The 20,420-nt window shown below is 38.2% G+C and overlaps 2 protein-coding genes across 2 annotated transcripts in view; one reads left to right on the forward strand and one right to left on the reverse strand.

Moving 5' to 3' along the window:
* MCPH1 (microcephalin 1) overlaps positions 1–20,420 on the forward strand; it is a 324,796-nt gene that overhangs the window by 269,197 nt on the left and 35,179 nt on the right. The gene's annotated exons all lie outside the window — the stretch shown is intronic.
* Positions 1–20,420, reverse strand: part of ANGPT2 (angiopoietin 2) — a 46,410-nt gene that overhangs the window by 25,825 nt on the left and 165 nt on the right. Inside the window, 1 exon segment of the mRNA XM_009638764.2 lies at positions 20,303–20,420. This exon segment is cut by the window's right edge and continues 38 nt beyond it. Within this exon segment, the coding sequence (XP_009637059.2) occupies positions 20,303–20,420 (118 nt within the window).

Here is a 20,420-nt window from a genome sequence, read left to right on the forward strand (position 1 = left end):
GTAGTTGATAGCATTTCAGTGATTTGTCGTGGGTTTTTTTAATGAAACATTCTGATTTTTCTGTAAGACTGGCTGGTGTGTATTCTTGGAGAAAGTAAATATAAAAATGAAAGCACAGATGGGGAAAAGCACGTCTCCTGAAGTATGCTTAAATTGCAAAAACAGCTGGGAAAATTGAAGAAAATAATTTCACAATTAAGGATGTGATATAGTTACGGTGATGCATTTTTAGAGAGAGAAAATTCTCTAAGGTCATCAGTTTGGGGCTGTCATGCTTTATTATTTCAAATCACATAAAACCATAAAATTTGATAAAAATACTTTAGCTATGTTGCCAAACGAATGAGGACAGATCAATCATATTGGAGCACATTCCAAAACATTGCTTTTATAGCCAAGATTGTCTTTTTCTAAGCAAGCTTGAAATTGGCAAGAAAGAAAAGACAACATGTAGAATATGCATCAAGCAGAATTTGTTTTCTAACCATTGGCAGAGATAGTATTAGTCCTTTATGAAGGGTTGCCAATACTTATTTAAATGAAGAGCCTTCCTGATTGCTGTTGTATAGTTTGTGTCCATATTACAGAACGATTTTCCAAAGAATCAATAACTTATCTGTGCATTTTGTAGACACTTTAATTTACCATTTTTTCATTTAAAGTTCTAAATGAGGTCTTGCTTTTGTTCCTTGCTGCCAAATGGTTAGTCTATACTAATTAAACGGTCACGTTCCTTGCAGTATTTATAGCTATATGAATACATACAACCCTCCTTTGCCAAATGCTACCCCATATAAATGGTACAAATAGTACTGGCTCCTAGCTTCATTTCATAGAATTTGTGAGTTATTGGAGCAGTCTTTCCAAATATAGTTTGGTGATTTTCTTAATGCTTATAATCTGATTCTGTCAACTGTAACATTTATTTTCAGAGAGGGATAATGTTAATCATGAGTTTCTGCATAGTGCTGTGAAGTAGGTAGATGGCTGGAGCTGCATGATCCTTTGTATCCACCCCTAAGATCACCAGAATCTATCAAGATCTTTTTTCCTTGAATCAAATATATATTACTAGACTAAGAAATTTAACACTTTTAGGGAATTAATCTATAATTTTGAGAATATTCCAAAAGCACTGGTTTTAGGCTTTCTCACAACTTGTCTACTGAAATCTGAAGATAATCATTATTCTTACAATAAAGCAGGCATTCTAAAACTGTACCTGCTAGGAGAAATAGCATAGAGGTCAAAGTTTATCTGCAGTCATCTCTCTATAGCCCTGTATTTATATCAGGAGATTCATTGCATGAAAAATGTCATTAGCCCCATAAACTCAGCAACTTCTATGTGTGATATACTGTGCAAAGCTCAGCTGCATTTGGTTTTTCATTTTAGCAGCTGACTGCTGGCCACATGGAAAGGTCATACACCTCCATGCCCCAGCCATGTGTTCATGCTCCCTTCCTTGCACCGGCTCTTGGATTTTTGTTGGACTTTTGACTAAGCCTGGAGGCACTAACCTAAAAGAAAACAAGGGGAAATTTGCTGTCAAGTTTGTGGATTGTGGATCTCTCCTAGATGTCAAAACTGTTACTAAGATAACTGTGGCTGTTGATAGTGTAGAGAAGTCATTTTAAGAAGTAACACGATTTAAAATTATATGCTAGAGTTTGAAATACAGACTTTGTCCAATATTCTCCTGAAGATACCAGTGCATATGAGGGTCATTAACTTCCTCTGACTGCAGTGACAACTGATTGTTTTCCTGACATTAATTTGAGGTATTAGATCCTCCATATTCTTGGAAGCGGCAGTCTGATAAATATGGAACAATTTTACTAAAACTAGCTTCCTTCGTATTTTCAAGGGGGAAAACCAAAGAGTATGCATAAGGTTTCCATGAGAAACAGCTATTTCTATTCAGACCTTGAATGTGCTTAGTAATTTTAAAAAATAATTTAAAAGAACATGCAGATGTATTGAACAGGTTGTATTACAACACATAGAGCATGCTTAGACACCTAACATAGATACAGAGAAAATTGCAGGGATAATGACAGAATCGTACAATCTTTTAGGTTGGAAAAGACCTTTAAGATCATCGAGTCCAACCATTAACCTAACACTGCCAAGTCCACCACTAAACCATGTCCCTAAGCAGCACATCTACCCGTCTTTTAAATACCTCCAGGGACTGGGGACTCAACCACTTCCCTAGGAAGTCTGTTCCAGTGCCTGACAACCCTTTCAGGGAAGAAATTTTTCCTAATATCCAGTCAAAACCTCCCCTGGCGCAACTTGAGGCCATTTCCTCTCATCCTATTGCTTGTTACTTGGGAGAAGAGACGAACACCCACCTCACTACAACCTCCTTGCGGGTAGCTATAGAGAGTGATAAGGTCTTCCCTCAGCCCCCTTTTCTCCAGGGTAAACAACCCTAGTTCCCTCACCTGCTCCTCATAGGACTTGTGCTCCAGACCCTTCACCAGCTTCACTGCCCTTCTTTGGACGTACTTCAGCACCTCCATATCTTTCTTGTAGTGAGGGGCCCCAAACTGAACACAGTCTTCTAGGTGCAGCCTCTCCAGTGCCAAGTACAGGGGGACAATCACTTTCCTAGTCCTGCTGGCCACACTGTTTCTGATACAAGTCAGGATGCCATTGGCCTTCTTGGCCACTGGAGTACACTGCCAGCTCAGCCAGCTGTCAACCAACACCCCCAGGTCCTTTTCTGGCCTTGTTGAAACTCATACAATTGGCCTCAGCCCAGCCAGCCAGCCTGTCCAGATCCCTCCTTAGAGCCTTCCTACCCTGAAGCAGATCAACACTCCCACCCAACTTGGTGTCATCTGCAAACTTGCTGAGGGTGCACTCAATGCCTTTGTCCAAGTTGTTGATAAAGATGTTAAACAGAACTGGCCCCAACACTGAGCCCTGGGAAACATCACTTGTGAGCAGTCTCCAACTGGATTTAACTCCATTCACCACCACCCCTTCCAGCTCAGGGGTTGGGTACCCAAAGAACAACTGGTCTTACTATTAAAGACTGAGGCAAAGAAGGCATTTTCCTTCAGCCTTTTCCTCATTCTTTGTCACTATGTTTCCCTCTTCATGCAATAAAGGATGCAGATTCTCCTTAGCCCTCCTTTTGTTGTTAGTGTATTTACAGAAACATCTTTTATTGTCTTTTATGGCATTAGCCAGATTAAGTTCTAGTTCAGCTTTGGCCCTTCTAATTTTCTCCCTGCATAAGCTCACAACTTCCTTGTAGTCCTCCTGAGTTGCCTGCCCCCTTCTTCCAAAGGTCATAAACTCTCTTTTTTTTCCTTGAGTTCCAGCCAAAACTCTCTGTTCAGGCAGGCTGGTCTACTTCCCCACCAGCTCATCTTTCAGCATGTGGGGATGGCCTGCTCCTGCTCCTTTAAGACTTCCTTCTTGAAGAATGCCTTCCTGGACTCCTTTGCCCTTCAGGACTGCCTCCCAAGGGACTCTGTTAGCCATGTTCCTAAACAGGCCAAAGTGTTCCCTCCAGAAATCCAAGGTGGGAGTTCTGCTGACCCCCGTCCTTCTCTGAGAATTGAAAATTCTTATCATTTTGTGATCACTATGCCCAAGGCAGCTTCCAACCATCAAATCACCTTCTCTGTTTGCAAACAACAGGTCCAGCAGGGTGCCTTCCCTAGTTGGTTCACTCACCAGCTGTGTCAGGAAGTTCTCTTCCACACACTCCAGGAATCATAGAATCATTTAGGTTGGAAAAGACCTTTAAGATCATCAACCTAACCCTGCCATCCCACCACTAAACCATAGAAACTTCCTAGACTGTTTCCTCTCTGCTGTATTTTATTTCCAGAAGACATCTGGTAAGTTGAAGTTCCCCACGAGAACACGGGCTAGCGATTGTGAGACTTCTCCCAGCTGCTTCTAGAATATTTCCTCTGCCTCTTCATCCTGGTTAGACAGACTCCCACCATGTTATCTGCCTTGTTGGCCTTCCCCCTGATTCTTACCCATAAACACTCGACCCTAACGTCACCATCATCGAGCTCTAGACAGTCAAAACACTCCCTAAACCCCACTGCCTCTCCTTCCTCTCATGTCCCTTCTGAAGAGTTTATAGCCATCCGTTGCAGCACTCCAGTCATGTGAGTCATCCCACAGTGTTTCCATGATGGCAGCTACATCACCATTTTCTGGCTGCACAGTGCCTTCCAGCTCCTCCTGTTTGTTGCCCATGGTGCACACATTGCTGTAGCTGCACTTCCATTGGGCTGTTGATCCCGCCACCTTTTTGGGAGAGAAGCCCTAGTTCCTACATGACCATTCTCAGGCACTTCCATGGTTTCTAACACATCAATAACCATCGCATCTTTGCTCATGTATGGATCTCCATCCCCTACCTCCACTGAGACAGCAGACTGAAGGACCCTAGTAGCACACCATCCATCAAATATTGGTGTGCCGCCCCCAGGCTTATCTCTAGGGAGCCTGGTTTTATCCCTTTGCCCCATCAAATCTAGTCTAAAGCTCTTTCAATGAGCCCTGCTAAGTCCTGCACAAACATCCTTTTCCCTTTGAGACAGGCATACCCCATCTGTCACCAGCAGGCCTGGTGTCATGTAAACCGGCCCATGATCAAAAACCACAAAATTCTGCCGGTGACTCCGGGCTTGGAGCCAGATATTGACCTGCTGGCTTTTTGTGTTTCTTCCCTCATCATTCCCTGCAACTGGAAGGATAGAGGAGAACACTATTTGTACTGTTTGTAGTGACATATCTGTAGTACTTCTTTGTCTAATTTTTGTTTTGAATTTCCAAAAGTGGAGTCAATCCAGTAGAAAACCTAGCAAATATTTACAGCTAGGCATTATTTAAATATGCATTGAAGCTACAGTGTTTGACTTATATTAAGCTGTCAAAAGCTTTTTGAGTTATCATTCTTGCATCCCTACTGAAAATGTCCTATGCTTTATTCAAAACTTATCTTTGTGAATTTAAACCAAAGGAACTTAATCAGCCCTTCCAACACCTGTCGTCATCATCCTGACATTTTGTTCCCTAAGATGTTTAGTTTATACACAAAAGTGAGCAAGATGGAAAATTAAATTAAGCATCCCAAATCAATTTTGCTTAGTTTATTGACAGGGCAAAATAAGAAAACCGCTGATGAGTCTCATCAGTTCTTTTTCTGAATACTTTTTCAGAGTACAGATGAGACCTTCCTACTTCTCATACTCCAAATGTCTTGAGTTATCTTTAACTCAGGGATGCTTGGTCTTAGTTGTCTGCCTTGTTTCAGAGTGGCAGTGTTCTTTGGATTGTGGTGACGTCTCATTTCTTCATGAGTCATCTGAAGTAGAATTTAGTTCATAATTTGAAACATTTTTTTCAAACTCTGTGCCAACGTGCAACTGTTACATTGTCGAAGATCATCCATATATGCCACAGAATCCTTAAATTTCCAATTCACAGATAAATTTTTGTACATAAAGATGGAAAATACAGTTTTGTCAAAGACTATTTTAACAGGCCTCACTTTCAGTTAAAATGCTAAATATTTAAATTGTTTTTCTGTGGTATAATTAAACTCTGCACACTAGGGAAGTATTCTTGGGATGAGACTACTTGGATCCTATTGAACATGGATAACAGTGGAATGTAGTCTTTATAACAAGAAGAAAACAGTGTCATTAAATAGGTGAGCAACACAATTCCATCACAGCAGTTCATATAGGCAATATGAAGCATTTTACCTACATATATATGCCACACATGCTGCTTAACATGCATGTATGTAATGAATGGAGCACAATATTGCCAGGCTCTCCATGCGTGCTTATATTTATATTTCCATATCACTGCAATGTATTGGTGTTATAAAGACAAAATACTGTAAAAATTCAATTTTGCAGGCAGTTTTGTGTGCTTTAAAATAGCTTTTCATACTTGCTTTCACAGTTTATCAGTGTTGCTGCTGCTTAAAGTTACAATAAAAATGGAAGAATCACTATTCCTTCCAAGATCCATTTATCTTGACAGACCTAAGGGAACACATTTTTAAGGGCATTGCATCAATCAGACCTTAAGCTATTTTAAATTAGCTTGTAATAATACAATTTTTTAATTTTTTTTAAGTCAGTTATCAATTTTAGTAGCTTGTAACTTTTGGAAAAAATTAGTAGACTGCAGAAGAAAAAAGTGATCGTGCTTGGAAAAGAGACTTTTTAAATTGCTTTTTTTTTTTCTTTCCTGGGGCAGGAAGTCCCTATGGGCTATTTGTTGTTTCTCAAGGGAGGGAAAAAAATCTTTTGGGAATGTATATGGGAATGCTTGAGATGTCTCTATGCTATTAGCTTCTTACATGCCCCATCGAGCATGTCTGCCTGTCCAGACCTCCAGCTAAGATTTTTCTCTTATCTCATTTTCCTGTCAGCAAACAAAAGGTGAAAGTAACATCATAAATGAATACTAGCTGAAAGTGAGCTGTGATTTATTGGAAAATATTCAAGCTAAAATTGTGTAATAAAATACTAAAGGTTTAAATGCTAACTCTTAAAATAGTAAATACGGACTTTACAGTAAATTATACACAGGAGATGGTTCAGTTAATGCCACTTGTGCACTAGATGAAAGCTTACCAACTTATTCTCATGTCTGATTATACCTCATTTAGAGGAAACTGTTTGTTACATTTTTATAATTTATACTTTCTAGCAGAAGGAAAAAATTCTCCCCTTCATTGGGAATAATGTACTTGAATAAAAACAAACTATTTCATTGATATAACATGAAACTAAATGCATGAAAAGCCTTCGCTGTCTGCACAAATATTTATGAAGAATGACTTTCACTCCGTGTTCTTGACTGCAAGTATTTTGTTCCTGATACTAAAAGGTGTTACAGCATGATCATACCTTCTACTGTATGTTTTGAACTAACTACAAAAGCTACAATCAAAACTATGACCTAGAAAAATCCAAAGAGTGCATAGAAAAAGGAGAGACTTTGAGAGCTGAAACTATCCCAAAGGCTACTTCAGAGTTGAGCTCCCACGATTCCAGACACTGAGCTTGTTTTGTACATGTCGTACCACGCTACTGCTTTCCTAACTCTGCATGCATTTTCATGTGGTTTGTCACCTGGAGGATGACATAGGTTCCTTATAGTATATGTGGTGCATATACTTTATATGGTGCACAGAAGTGCATTTTTTTAAGACATGTAAATTGCAAATGAAAAATATTCTTGAGTTTTCAAAAAAATGTTGTTACTAGAAACTAAATAGTAGCCTTGACAAATCTTTTAACGGTCTGAGTTTCTATATGGGTAAGGAAATAATTTAAAAGCAAAATTTAACAACAGTGTCTTCAGAACTAGAACTAATTATATGGTGATTAACCGTCGTCATTAAAAGTTAAGGATGTGCATTAAGGCAGTAATCTAAGATTCTGAATCACTGTTTTTCAAGATCACAGCTAAGTGGTATTTCTCTTAGAAATCAGGGAAGGAATTCATAAAGTTCCCATTAGTCTAAAAATAAAGAATAAATAAATAAATAGTCTGAGTCATGAATGGCATTTTGCCGAAGTTCAGTAGCACTGAAGCCAGGAAGACAAGAAGCCAATGATGCTTCTGCCATTCACTGAAACGAATATAAATATTCCTCATTAAGTGCAACAAGCTACCAACATTCAAAATTAGGATTTCTTATTTATGAACAGTATAAGAAATACTGCTAATTGATATTTCATTTTTAAATACTAGGTTATAGCATTGGGCTATAATTTCACAAATTGAATGCTCAAACTTTCTGGAGACAAGCCTCCATGTTTTCAGCCATATTTTGTACTTGTATGCTACCATCAGTGATCCAGGACTCTACCAGACTCATATAAAGATGAGATTCTGCCCTAAAAAGCCCACATGTGAATAAACATGTGATAAGATCCCAGATCTAAAGTAATCCTTTCCCATTTGCACATTTTTTCCATTGCACTGAGTAACTAGCAGCTGAAATAAAAGCTGATGGTAGGGGTACTTAAGACATTTTTTGTGAAAGACATTGGCTATATAGCCTTATAAACTATGAATTTTTTAGCAAATTTGTATCTGGCAGAGACTTTTCTTAATAGAAAACCATGTATCTTTTTCCCCTTGAATTACAATATCAAATTAATTTCTTTATGAACTCCTGTTTCAACAGGACAGCCTATTTTACAGAATAGCTCATGACGTGGCAGAGCAAATCATAGTGCAATTTTTTGAGGAAATACGAAGCAAATTCCTCTTTTCAAAATATGTTATTGGGGAAGTGAAAAAGAGCTAGGCATTCGTAGTTCATTCTCAGCATTGCTTTCTAGGGAAGCAGTCATCTTGCATTCCACTTCCAACCAGAAGGAAGAATGATTCGGAGTTCAAGGATCAAACTAGTTAGGAAGCTGTGGAACACAATTAGTCCCTTTTGTAAGCTATAAAACTGGGTGTCTCCTCTTTCAAAGCTGTGTTCACAGAGCATCTTTCAGCATGAAAAATCATTAGGTTCTTTTTTAAACCTCACAGATAAAGGAAACTGAAAGCATATTGAATAGTTCTTAAACGTACTGGCTTCTAAATATAATTTATGGAGCTTTTATAAAGTATTTTTTTTCTTGAAGAAGAAGCCTCAATGATGATGCTACCAAGAGACAACCAGTCATTTGAGCGGAAGGGCTGCCAATTTTTGAATGCTCAAGACTTTGAGATGGTACATGTCAGCTGCTGATTTCAGTTTTGAAGCACTGAATTTCTCTACTAAGAACTCACACACTGATCTTCCTGTACATCTGAAAAAAAAAAAAAAAAAGAGAAGTAATTTCCTCTTAAGTGCTGTAGTTCTTTTTTTAAGACATGCTTCATCTTTCTCTTCGCTGTTTCCATTGCTAATAAGCTAGATGGACAGGGGAGTGTGTCTGAAAAGCTGCTCCATTTTCATCACCAGTCTGAAAATTCCTCACTTGCCAGACCAGACCTGTCATGAGAACTTCCCTGAGGTTTCCGAAACACTGGGTGGGGGAAGCAGGACCTCAAAACCAAAATGGACTTGACTGTGACTACAGAAAGCACTAAGTGCTGCTTTAATTAAGGGAAGCTCAGGTGGTCACCTCTGCTTAGTCAAAAAAAATGAACTTCTCGATATGTTCTTGTCAAATGCCACTTATTTATTTCCCTTTCTTGTTCCATTAGCACAGTTAAGGGCCTTTAAAGCAAAAGCCTCTGAGGAATTCCATGCTTGAAAGATAAAGCAGGAAGCTGCTGTGTTAAGAGTGGACAAACACAAATATTTGGAAATAAGATCAGCACATATAGGCAGCATATTGCAGAAACAAAATGTAGTGTGTGATGCAGAAAAAGTCATCCTGATAAAAAATACATTTGTTGCCTCAATAGCTAGGACTATCCATCTAAAAGCAGTCAGTGTAGTTTGTTGGAACAGAACCAAGAAGAAAAGTCTTTGCATCCATTGCTTCCAAAAGTTCCTCTTTGTCTCTGGTGCCCCCAGAGCCCTCAGGCAGTGACAGAAAGGCACCTCTCAAGCTGAGTTCCAGTCAGCACTCCTGAAAGCCTGAAGCCAGGCAGCTGCCAGTTTGTGCCCTTCTTTAAAGACCAGAAACTGGAGCCAGATCCTCTCAAAATGAACAAATATAATAGGAGGAAATCTCAGCAAAAATGGCTGAAAACCAAAGCTGTGCACTACAGGATGGGCATTTTATGGGAGGAAACTGTCCCTGTCTGTCAAGATCTGATGGGATGGGCCAATGAAGAGGGGAGACTTTTACATGCAGTTTCAAGAGACTCATTTGGATGCAAGACTGCTCTCAAGATGAGTAACCACATCTAGCAATGGAGAAAGTACAATGTCATTGATACTGCATGCAGCTATCCAGAAAAAGAAGCTGTCTTAATACCCAGGAGGGTATGCATGTAAGTGGGCGTTAAAAAGGAATTTAACAATGAGGACAAAATAATCCAGAACTGAGAATCCTGAATGGCCAAGCACACAGAGAAAAGGGAGTTCAGACTGGACAGCCAGGAAGCTGAATGGTCTTAACAAAGGGAAAGAAGAAGGAAAAAAAAGGGAACTGAATCTGTGTGGGCAAAATTTTTAAAATGGATGTGTCGGGGATAGGAATTCATAACAGCAATGAGCTGCAAAAGGGGCCTGGAAGACTGATCTTATAGCCGGCAGAGGGAAGGAGTTGTCTGGTTGGCTTGAAGGTTAAAAAAAAATTGTGAAGTTGGAAGGAAATTCACTGAGGAAAGGAAAATGGTGAGTCCAAAGGACTTGACTGGATGAGGCTTTTGGGAAATGTTACTCCCACATGGACCTGAGAAGGACAAGAAAGGGCAAATGTGTATTTCCTTGTGATTGAGATTATCACTCTTTTTTTCTATTCCAATAGCATCCTTACTAGTTAGAGGTAGTCACCATGAAGTAAGCCTTAAAGCACATGTCTGATTTACTGGTTTACTCCATTATCAACTTCAAGTAGTTTAAAAAAAGAAGTTCCTCCTCTTGAGTCAAGTGAGTTTTGAGATCCATCAGATGAAATCTCAGTTTCACTAAGAAGTCAGTGGGAATTTTTCTACTTGCTTAGAGCGGAGCTGGGTTTTTGTATGCTGTCCTCAGAGCCTTTTTAAAATAATAAAGTTTACCATAACAAAGAAGCTGAACTCAAGACATGGGTAAGTTTTCTCTAGATGCAAGTCAAATAAACTTATGTGTCAGGGGAAAAAATTAGGGTATTATTAACTATATTTAAACTTTCTTCCATAGCTGGTGAACTGTAGTTGTCAGAATCCTTGCTTGTACATGGTAAGATTTCAACAGGGTCAGATTGTTTATATTTGTTGCAGTTTATACTCTTTCTAAGGGTTTCGTTATTAGTCTTGGGGTTTACCTTCTAGTTATTTGAACTTTGTTTCATCATGTCAGAGTAGTTTTCAGAAAACATTCCCAGTAAAGTTCCAGTAGCAGTTACAACAGGGTTTTTTAATTTACTGTTACTTTTTAGGCAATCATTATATCTGACAGAAAATCTGGCATCAGGATGGAAATTTGACATAAGTGAAAAACACAGGGATAGTTATTATGGTCAGAGCTCAGACTCACGCAAGGAAGTTTAGTTTAATTTAAATCAATTCTTTAGAAGCAGAAAAATACAAGATTTTGTCTGGTTTTACTCATTCACTTAAGCTGTCTTTTGCCTACTTTATCCATTTTTTTTAAAGTTGTATTAAGAAACTGGAAGTTGGTGTTCCCTTTGAATAGTGGAATTACCCTATTTATGGAAAATCTTTCTGAAAAGAAAAGCAAAAACATGGAAATTGTTTCATTAAGTCTTCACAAGGGAATTTTCTTAAGTATTGAACTGTCTGAATGCACAGGATATTTGTTAATGCAATAGGAAAGCATGGCAAATGTGTTTTCCTTTGCTACATATATTTCAGTCTTGACGTGCAGCTTTTCTGATGTTTGGATGTTGACTTTTTGCACAGCTGAGATTGTCAGTTGGCAGCTGATACCATGGAAAAATGAGGCTACTGCTTTGTGACTGACTGGCACATTCTCCTTAAGGAGCTGGTTTATATTTCACTTCGAAACTGTGTGAACTACTCCTTTGCAGGTGTTTACACCTTGAAAATGGAAATTGGGGAGAAAGTTGTTGTACAGAACATAATGTTGTAGTTCAAAGGAAAAGACCTAAAGGAAGTATATGAAGTGTCTTAGTATGATCTCTACAAGTTCTTTGGAGGAAGAGAAAATTATTCTTAGGTGCCAACTATCAAAACTAAACCTCTTGGCTTAAATACCTCAGTGTAAAACTATACATCAGGTCATACAACGAAACGCAGGCCTCCGGTACACTGACGTCATATCATATGTAGGGGAGCTGCTGGTGGCGTAAGGGCCATGGCTATTGCCCAGGAAATGTCGTTTCCACTGAGCTGGGTGTCTCCCCATTCCCACACCCTGACAGAATGGAACAAAAGAGGCTTTTTCCTTCCAGGATCACGCACGTCAGGTGCAGGCCTGACCCAAAAAACAAGCATAGCGATGAAGCTGATATCATGAGTACGTGAGGTGAATGACTCTTAATGCTTGCAGCATGAGAATGAACAGGTCTGCAAAGCTGTTCTTTGGACGGGGCTTAATATGCTGCTCAGTCATTTTTTATACTAGACGTTTGAGGAAGATCCTACCATTTTTAAATGGATACAATTTTTCTTTCTCCAAAGATGAGAACTTTTAGCTTTTTCCTTGTGAAAAAGTTCTATTAAGTGGAGTGATAATTAAAGATCAAATGTTTGCCTGGGATGTTTTCATGTGGTTTTGACAAACACTTTATCCAAAAAGCATACTAAAACTTTGCTTCTGAAGTAGCTCAAATGATGACAGTTGTGTGGCTGGTTATGCTGTACCACACCAGAATGCTCTAACATGCTGGGTTTGACTTTATCCTGAATTACTCTGGTCCTCCTGTGTGCTTTAGCACAGCTTTTGAAATGCACATAGCTATTTTCAATTTCTTGATAATTACATTATTAAAAGTTACTACAGAGTCTAAAAACTGAATGCCTCTTAAAGAATTTCAGTTGCTAACACTGAGAGAGCTGTAATGTATCAAGCAAGGCTTTTTTTCCCCACTTGCGGAAACTTAAATAATAAGATGTTGTAGCTACCTATTCCACAAAATAGTCTGTTAAGCTCTCAGCTGTGTTACCACAACACACTCATTTTAATCCCTGACCAAAATCAATGATAAAAAGTTGGTATGTTGTTTCCTGGAGGATATAGGTACACTGTATAGTTTCCTTATTTTTTTTTAAGCTCTGTCATGATGCTTGAGACCTGAATACAAACACAAAACTGAAAAGATTTTTTTTTTCCTGCAGTGTTAAAGGGAGTTTGAGCAAAGTTAGGACACTATATGCTGCTTGGGTTTAACAGGAATCTCTAGAGACAGCTGAATTGGAAAGCAAGTTGCTGTCATCTAAGAATTCTCAAGTATTTGCTCGTCTAGAGAGGGAAATATTTCACTCCTTACAGCTTTTGTGAGTCATGGAACTCTGTGAAGACTGCTAGATTTCCATCTGTACTTTTACTAACGGAGAGAGAAGTTAACAGAGAGAAGGTCGTGTAATCTATTAGCCTTCTCTTCTTAGCAGTAAGACCTTGTAATGACCTCAGTAGGCTCCTGGAAGATTATTAGATAAACTGATAAAGCTTTGTATGGGCAGTATAAAGACAGCCGAAAAGTTCCTGTAGCTTCCCTCTCTCTGTCCAGACTAAGCCATAATGTGCTGGAAGTTGGAATGACAACAGATACCTCCTAATCATAAAAATTACAGGACACATTTGCTGAGCTTTGTAAACATCTTAATTTTAGGGTTAACCTGTTCCACAAACAGATAAAAACTAATAGGATTTTCAATAATCATTTGGAATGTAGTAAGCATTTTTTTTTAAAAAGGCACTTAAGGAGTAATAATGTATTTTCCTAGGCAGCTTGAAGACTGACACAGTGAGTGTTTGCAGAACTATTTAGGTGTGGGGGTTTTTTTATACAAAACATGGATCTGGATTTTGTAACCTGAAGAATTCTTTAACATTTCCTCTGAGCTTTGTTTACTAGGAATAGACTTTAGGTTCACCAAACAGTATTTCATTTGTTCTCATTAGAGAATAAATACAATTCTTTTTTCCTCTCCTGCATTTCCTAGAGATGTGTCTGTTAAAGGAAATGAAATGATCACAGTATTTCCAGTTGTAAAGCACTTTTTAACTTTGTGTGTGTGTGTGAGTGAGGTTACTGGTTTAATTTGTTCCACTGTGGAATGTGCCGTATCTCTAAGGCATTTCTAAGTATTAAATTACCTTTTTTTTTTTCCCCTGATGCTTAGCCCTATGGAATTATCTGATGTTCCTATTATTTTTTCACCTGTAATTTATATTGGGCTAGTCTGAGAAATTCAAAGAATAAAATGGCAGATAAAATTGCCTTTCCTTATTTCTGAAACATCTTATTCAGGGCCATAGAAACTCTCCTTTTCTTAAAGGTTACATTGATACTTACAGTCCACTGACAAATTGTTTTTCTCAGTAGCTGTTACTACCTGTGAGAGATTTCCTAGTGAGAACATTTGGACTGCCAAAATATTTTCTGTGTGTGACATCCTTGTTTAATATACTAATACATACGTGAAATATTTTTTTTATTCAAGAGACATCTTCTCCCATTTTCCCTTCAGCAGTCTGTACCGGTATCCTTAAGGGTCCCATCAGTATCTTATAGCTAAACAGATGCCAGAATATTTTTCCTCTGAAGTACAACTTCCATCTTCTGTTCCAGGAAGAATTTTTTTTTATGATAAGGGTGATGAGACACTGGAGTAGGTTGCCCAGAGAAGTTGTGGGTGCCCCATCATTGAAAGCATTTAAGGTCAGGTTGGACAGGGCTTTGAGCATTCTGATCTAGTGGAAGATGTCCCTGCCCACAGCAGGGGGATTGGACTTGATGATCTTTGAAGGTCCCTTCCAACCCAAACCATTCTGTGATTCTGTCGGCATGTGGGAATGGTGAGACACCAAACTCTATGGAAAGGCCATCAGTCCTGATTTGACCCCTGTATCTAAGCTGCTTTAACAAGTGGGAAGCGTAATGTTTATCTATATATTCATATCACGTTTGCAGCCTAGTCCACATTTCTACTTTCTACCTATTGTCTCTTGATTCTGAGGCTTACAAACTTTAGTGCCAAAGTAGTATGCCAGGATGAGGGCTGTGCAGCATGCTAGCTTTTGCAACTTTTTCAGCAATGCTGATAAATCTGCCACTTCAAGGGGGATTTCCTTTAAGTTTTCCATTCCTCTATTTCTCTCTCTTCCAGGCTAAGGACACAGACTGAACTTACTCTAGGGAGCTAATTAAGATAGACTGAGTCATCTGATGAAACTCTGGGTTTGCTAAGCTCCAGAGAAGGATCCGAGAGTGGCACCTCTCTGTTGTAGACCCTAATATAAGGTCTTCTAAATCAGTTGGCAGCATTTTGCATGTCTAGCCCTATAATAATGGTAGTGGTAGAGGAAGACAGTCTTACTTTGCCCCCATCCTGGCTTTCAGCCAAAGCTATGTAAAATCCCATGAAATAACAGATGCAACAGGATGTTCTTCCATTAAAGTATGTAAAAGGTTATTAAATAAATAGTGGTTTACTAAGCTGCCTTGGTTTACTGTAAGAAGTACTGTAAATCAAATAATGTACAATGCAATATACTTTCAAAAACACAAATACTGTCTTGAAAAGGACAGTGTAAAACAGTCACTGAAGATACTAGATGTCATATTTTGAAGGTTAGAAATGGGTATCTGTGTCTTCTGGGCAAAATTCCATTCTAAGCAATACACATGTGATAGCTTCTTTCTTGTGATTAGGAATCAAGCAAATTATATCAGTTGTTTCCCTTGGTAAATTATGGACAGATGCACGTTGTTGAATTTGTTCATCATTAACAAAAAAAAGGAGCGGTGACAAGATAATTTGCTGTAAAAGAAACACCATTCTGAACCTCAGTCTCTCTGCAAAAGTTTCTAAGTTATTCTAAAAGTTATACTGTTAAGTTTTGTATGTTAAGTGGGACTGGATATATGTTTTGTATGTTAAGCGGGACTTGTATGTTAAAAGGACTGGAAACTGTCAAGCATCTCCAGGCTCATTTCCTATATGTGCCCTTGAAGAAAGAGAAAAAAGAAAAAAAATAAAGCACTTGATGTCAATAATTAATGGAGAAAGTCTCCCAATTTACTGTTTGGACCAGTCAAAGATGATAAGTTTATGATCATATTAATAACAAAGTACCTGAAAATATATCTTGAATGCTAGTAAGAGACTGGTTCAGTAAAACCAGCCTCTTACCGCATATTTTACTGGTAACATCTTGAAGATGGTGAGCTCTCAACTTCAGTTTTGTCATGTAGATCTGTACAAGAAAATCTCTAGTCCTCTTTGTTGATTTTGTGCAATTTCATACCTGTATCACCAATTCGGTATTTGTGGAATAATGCAGAAATAGTCTTTACAACATAGTTTGTAAACACATGCAAAAGTGTCATTTCAAATCCTTTAACAGAAATTTACCTACAGGAGATACAACAATCAACTGCATAGTCAGATCGTTTAAATTAGCATGGAAACTTTATCTGATAACATGTGCTAATCTGAAAGTAAAAAAGCATTTTCTTTTGGATCCCACTAGTACTCTTTTGCTTAGCAAATACATAGCTGATAGACAGAAACAAGCACTTTTCACAGTAAGTGAAAACAGATGCATTACTTAAGAAAGGAATGCAGCTCTTGATTCAGAGTCAGAATCATCTCTTGCGTACTTCAAAATCCAGCACTGTACAATATATTTGTCCTTGTCCATTGTGTGCAGATGTTTTTGGATGACGGCATGTCAGAATATCTTTTTGTACTTGAGATGTGAAGTTCAGTAGAAGTACGACAATAATTACAACTTTCCCTTGGTAGTTACTCATCAAAAATTGTAAGTATTCATTCCCGTACATCTTAAAGCAACTGATTTTGTTGTGCTTAGAGAAGAAATACATTTCAAATTGACAAAGGGTTTTCAGCTTCCAGGATAATATGACAAGGAAAAACAGATCTCAGTTCAGAGTACCCAAAGATGCTGCATCTCTGTCCTCAAAGCGTCCCCCTCCCCATCTGCTGGTATGGTTCAGGATGAAGTTCTGGTCTTAGGCTTAAATGTTGATGCCTGGCACAGACTTTTATTTTCTAGTCTTTTGATCTGCTGATAAACTACAAATAAATCACCTATATTCCATATGCTATAATCAATTTGATCATACATTGTTTTCAAATGTTTGTAACAGGAAAGACTAAGAAAGTGTGACCCGTTTCTTTTACATTATTGCTTTGAACAGAGTCGTATCTCCTGAGTCACAGGATCTAGTTTGTGCACTGAGAAGTAAATTCAAGTTAGCATTCATTTATTTCAGTGTCTTAATACCTGACATAAATGAAGTTCCTCGAGAAGAAATGCCATGATCCAAATCATAAAGCTGCCATTAATTCAGATAGAGATCATGGAACTTAAGGGAATTGCCTCTCTTCTAGGAATACCTGATGTTGGTTTTATATTAAAAAACTTCTGAGTACAATAGCCAATATGCATGTCTACATTCAAAATTTCCAGTCTTGTACCTCAGCTGTCTGCCAATCTGCTAGCCTCTCAAATTAATAGAAAAACTTATTATTGTCAAAGAATGAACGTTCATTGAAGGTATGTTGCCGCACAGTTGATCTAGGGGTTTTTTGGCCTTTGCTCTACAGCATCACTTACAGGCTTACTGCTAACCACTGGATTAGGTGGAATAGTTCCAGCATGTCATCTCAACGCTTAAACATAATCTAATTTTGAAAAGACATTCCAGTTTTATGTATGGTTTATACAGCAGTGGCATAAGGCATTAATACAGTTCAGACCCAAAAAAATGTGTTTTCATGAAGCAGCAATTTGGAGTAATTGTAGAGCAAAGTCTTCTGCTCCCTATGCAGAGGCAGATCCGAAAAGAACCTGGACCTACGTAACTCATTTTCTTGCCATTGTGTTTGTCCATTAACCAGACGAAGTGCACACTTCCCGGGCTGTTCCATTCATGCAACCTAGTGTTCATTCAGAAACAGAATGTTTCCTTTAGTTGATGGATTAAAGGCAGGAGGGGGGAGGAGTGTAAAAAATGTTTTGGGATGTGCAATACTTCAGGAACAATGTTTAAAGGTTAATTCACACTAAAAGTTTGCAATGTGGTGGTTTTTTTTTTTTTTACACAACTTCAAGACAAAACAAGGTGCTGCCTCTTAAATGAGCAAAAATAACTTGTAAAAAAGCAAGACCTAAAGCAGTATTTTATGCAATTGCTGAGAAGTTAATGTCAGGTTATTTTTAAAATCAGTCTTATATTAGACTTTCAATACAATATAAAAAGTAAGTGAAGAACACTTTTCTTTTTTTTTTTGCCATGCCTTGATTAATCTAGTATTGTATTTTTGTAAGTTGAAATATGAACCTAGGAATGTGTATTAGTGACCTTAAAAAAGCAGCAAGTAAACTCTGGAAGCAAACTTTAAAGGTTATTGTTTGCTTTTCATCTTCACTTGCAAACCAGGTGTCTCTAGCAAAGCAAATCTGAGGAAAAGCTACTTTTGTTGAAGTCTCTTTGTAAACAAAACAGATGACATAAAGAGCAGGTGTTAAAATAGTGAAAAAGGCAAACAGCAGTTATTTTACAGGATGTTTAGCTGCAGAACAGCTAGAAAAAAAATCAGGCTATTCTAAAGCATCTTATTTGGAAAGCTTTGCTCAAGTAAAAGGAACATTTCTCTGTCTTGTAAAACAGAAAATCTGCCTTTTGATCCCTCAGAGAATGGGTTAGATACACTTACCCTATTCCTCTTGTAACTGATTTCCCAGGGACTGACAGGAAAAAGCATAGTTTTTACTAAATAAGGATGCTGGAATTTGCTTACTGGTTTCTGTTTACCTGATGCCACTTATGATACTGTGTTTGCCTACTTAAGTGGCATTTAGCACTGGAGTCGGGTGTGTGATTTTACTATTTATGTTAGGAAATTGCTTAGCAGCTGGGGAGATTAGACTGCTTTACTTCATGTGTTTTTCATCCTGCATTGCACATCTGTTAATGTTGGCTTTAACATTACAACAGTGAGCATTGTAAATTAATAAGTAGAAAGGTAAGTATGTGGAGGGAAGTATGTTTGCTTGTGAGATTAAAAAACGAAGAGCTACTGAACTGACATTATTTGGGTGTCTAAATTAAGCATCCTAAACCCATAAAGACAGGTTTTAGAGGCCCACACTGCAGCCTTCAAGTGTAAGCATTTTGGATTTAACCTCCAAGGTTCATTTTCAGGTAGATGAAAATGCTGTGCTTTCTGCTTTGGAGCGCGACTTTTCTTTCTTACACACACGAATTCTCTAGCAGGTTCCTTCGATTATAGCACGCTACTTCTGTGACTTTGTAACTGATGGGAGAAGTAAACCTGAATGCAAAATTGTTTTATAGTCATGGAGGCTTAGAAAGAAGATTTGCCTACTCATTGCAGACAATTGTGAATTCTCTCCATTCACAACAAATATTTCATTTCTTATGAAAAAAACTCTTACAACATCACTTGAACGCTTACTTGGAGATACTGTGTCAACTGCTCAGTTTAGTCCGCAAAATATTTATCGCTTAGAAGACTGGCATCTTGGTTTGAGACACAAACACTCAGAAACTTAGTATGCAATTAAACTACACTATCACGCTCTTTCGGGTACCAGTGATATAAAGTTTTATTAAATCAAAGTCTGTTGAACTGTATAGCATTGAGAATCAAATGAGTTGTTATGAAAATGTGGAATAATGATCAGGCTTATTCTCCAGTAACATTAAGAACCTAGGCAGTACACATTTTTTCCTGTTGTTTCAGGTATAATTTTACAAATGTTGCCACCTTGGCAATAAACATGTCATTTTCCCTTAGTTACAATGGAGTTGCATTTAAAGGAAGCTATGTGGCATCTGCAACACCTTTTCCAGAACATTTTTCCCTTGAATAGTGTATATTTGAATGGAAATGTTACAGGATGCGAAGGATATCCGCTAGTGAACTTTTCTGAAATTCTGTCACTTCACTAGGCTAATTTCACTGCACGTCAGACTTGCAGCCCTCGCTTAGAATTACAGTTCTTGATCAGTGGGTCTTAACATGTTACTTTCTGCCTGCCAGTTTTGAAATCATGTTTCAAATAACGTTTTTTCCAACATGTCTTGGATAAAGGTACATTCTATATTCTTTAAACGGGGATGCAATAGCCTCTGCCAGTTAAGTATGAATTAGGAGCTGGTTCTTTCATGTCAGAAATTTCAGGCGCGCTCGCAGTCTGCCTGCGCATGTAATTACTGTTTGCCCAAGCAGCTCAAATGTAATGACAAACTTTAAAGCACGAGCCCTGCACAACGGTGCGGCTCTCCGTTCCTTTCCAGGCAGTAAAACGCTGTTCTCAGACTCCAAACCAACTTTTTGATTGAAAGGTGATACCGAAGTTTAGTTCAGATGATGCATTTTGCGAATTTAGAAACTGTCAGAAGAAAAAAAAAACCATACCCCACCATGACTCGGATAACGGGATGCTGCGAACAAGAGTTTTAGAATAGAAACGGTATTATCCTACCTTCATTAGCCACTGAGTGTTGTTTTCCATGATGTTTTCGAGTAGTTGCAGTCTCTGAACTGAATCGTCATAATCTAAAGGCGCATCCCTTTGCACCGCGTTGGACACGTACGAGGTG

This window comes from Egretta garzetta, unplaced genomic scaffold (genome assembly GCF_000687185.1).
Source record: "Egretta garzetta isolate BGI_Z169 unplaced genomic scaffold, ASM68718v1 scaffold415, whole genome shotgun sequence".
NCBI classification, from domain to species: Eukaryota; Metazoa; Chordata; class Aves; order Pelecaniformes; family Ardeidae; genus Egretta; species Egretta garzetta.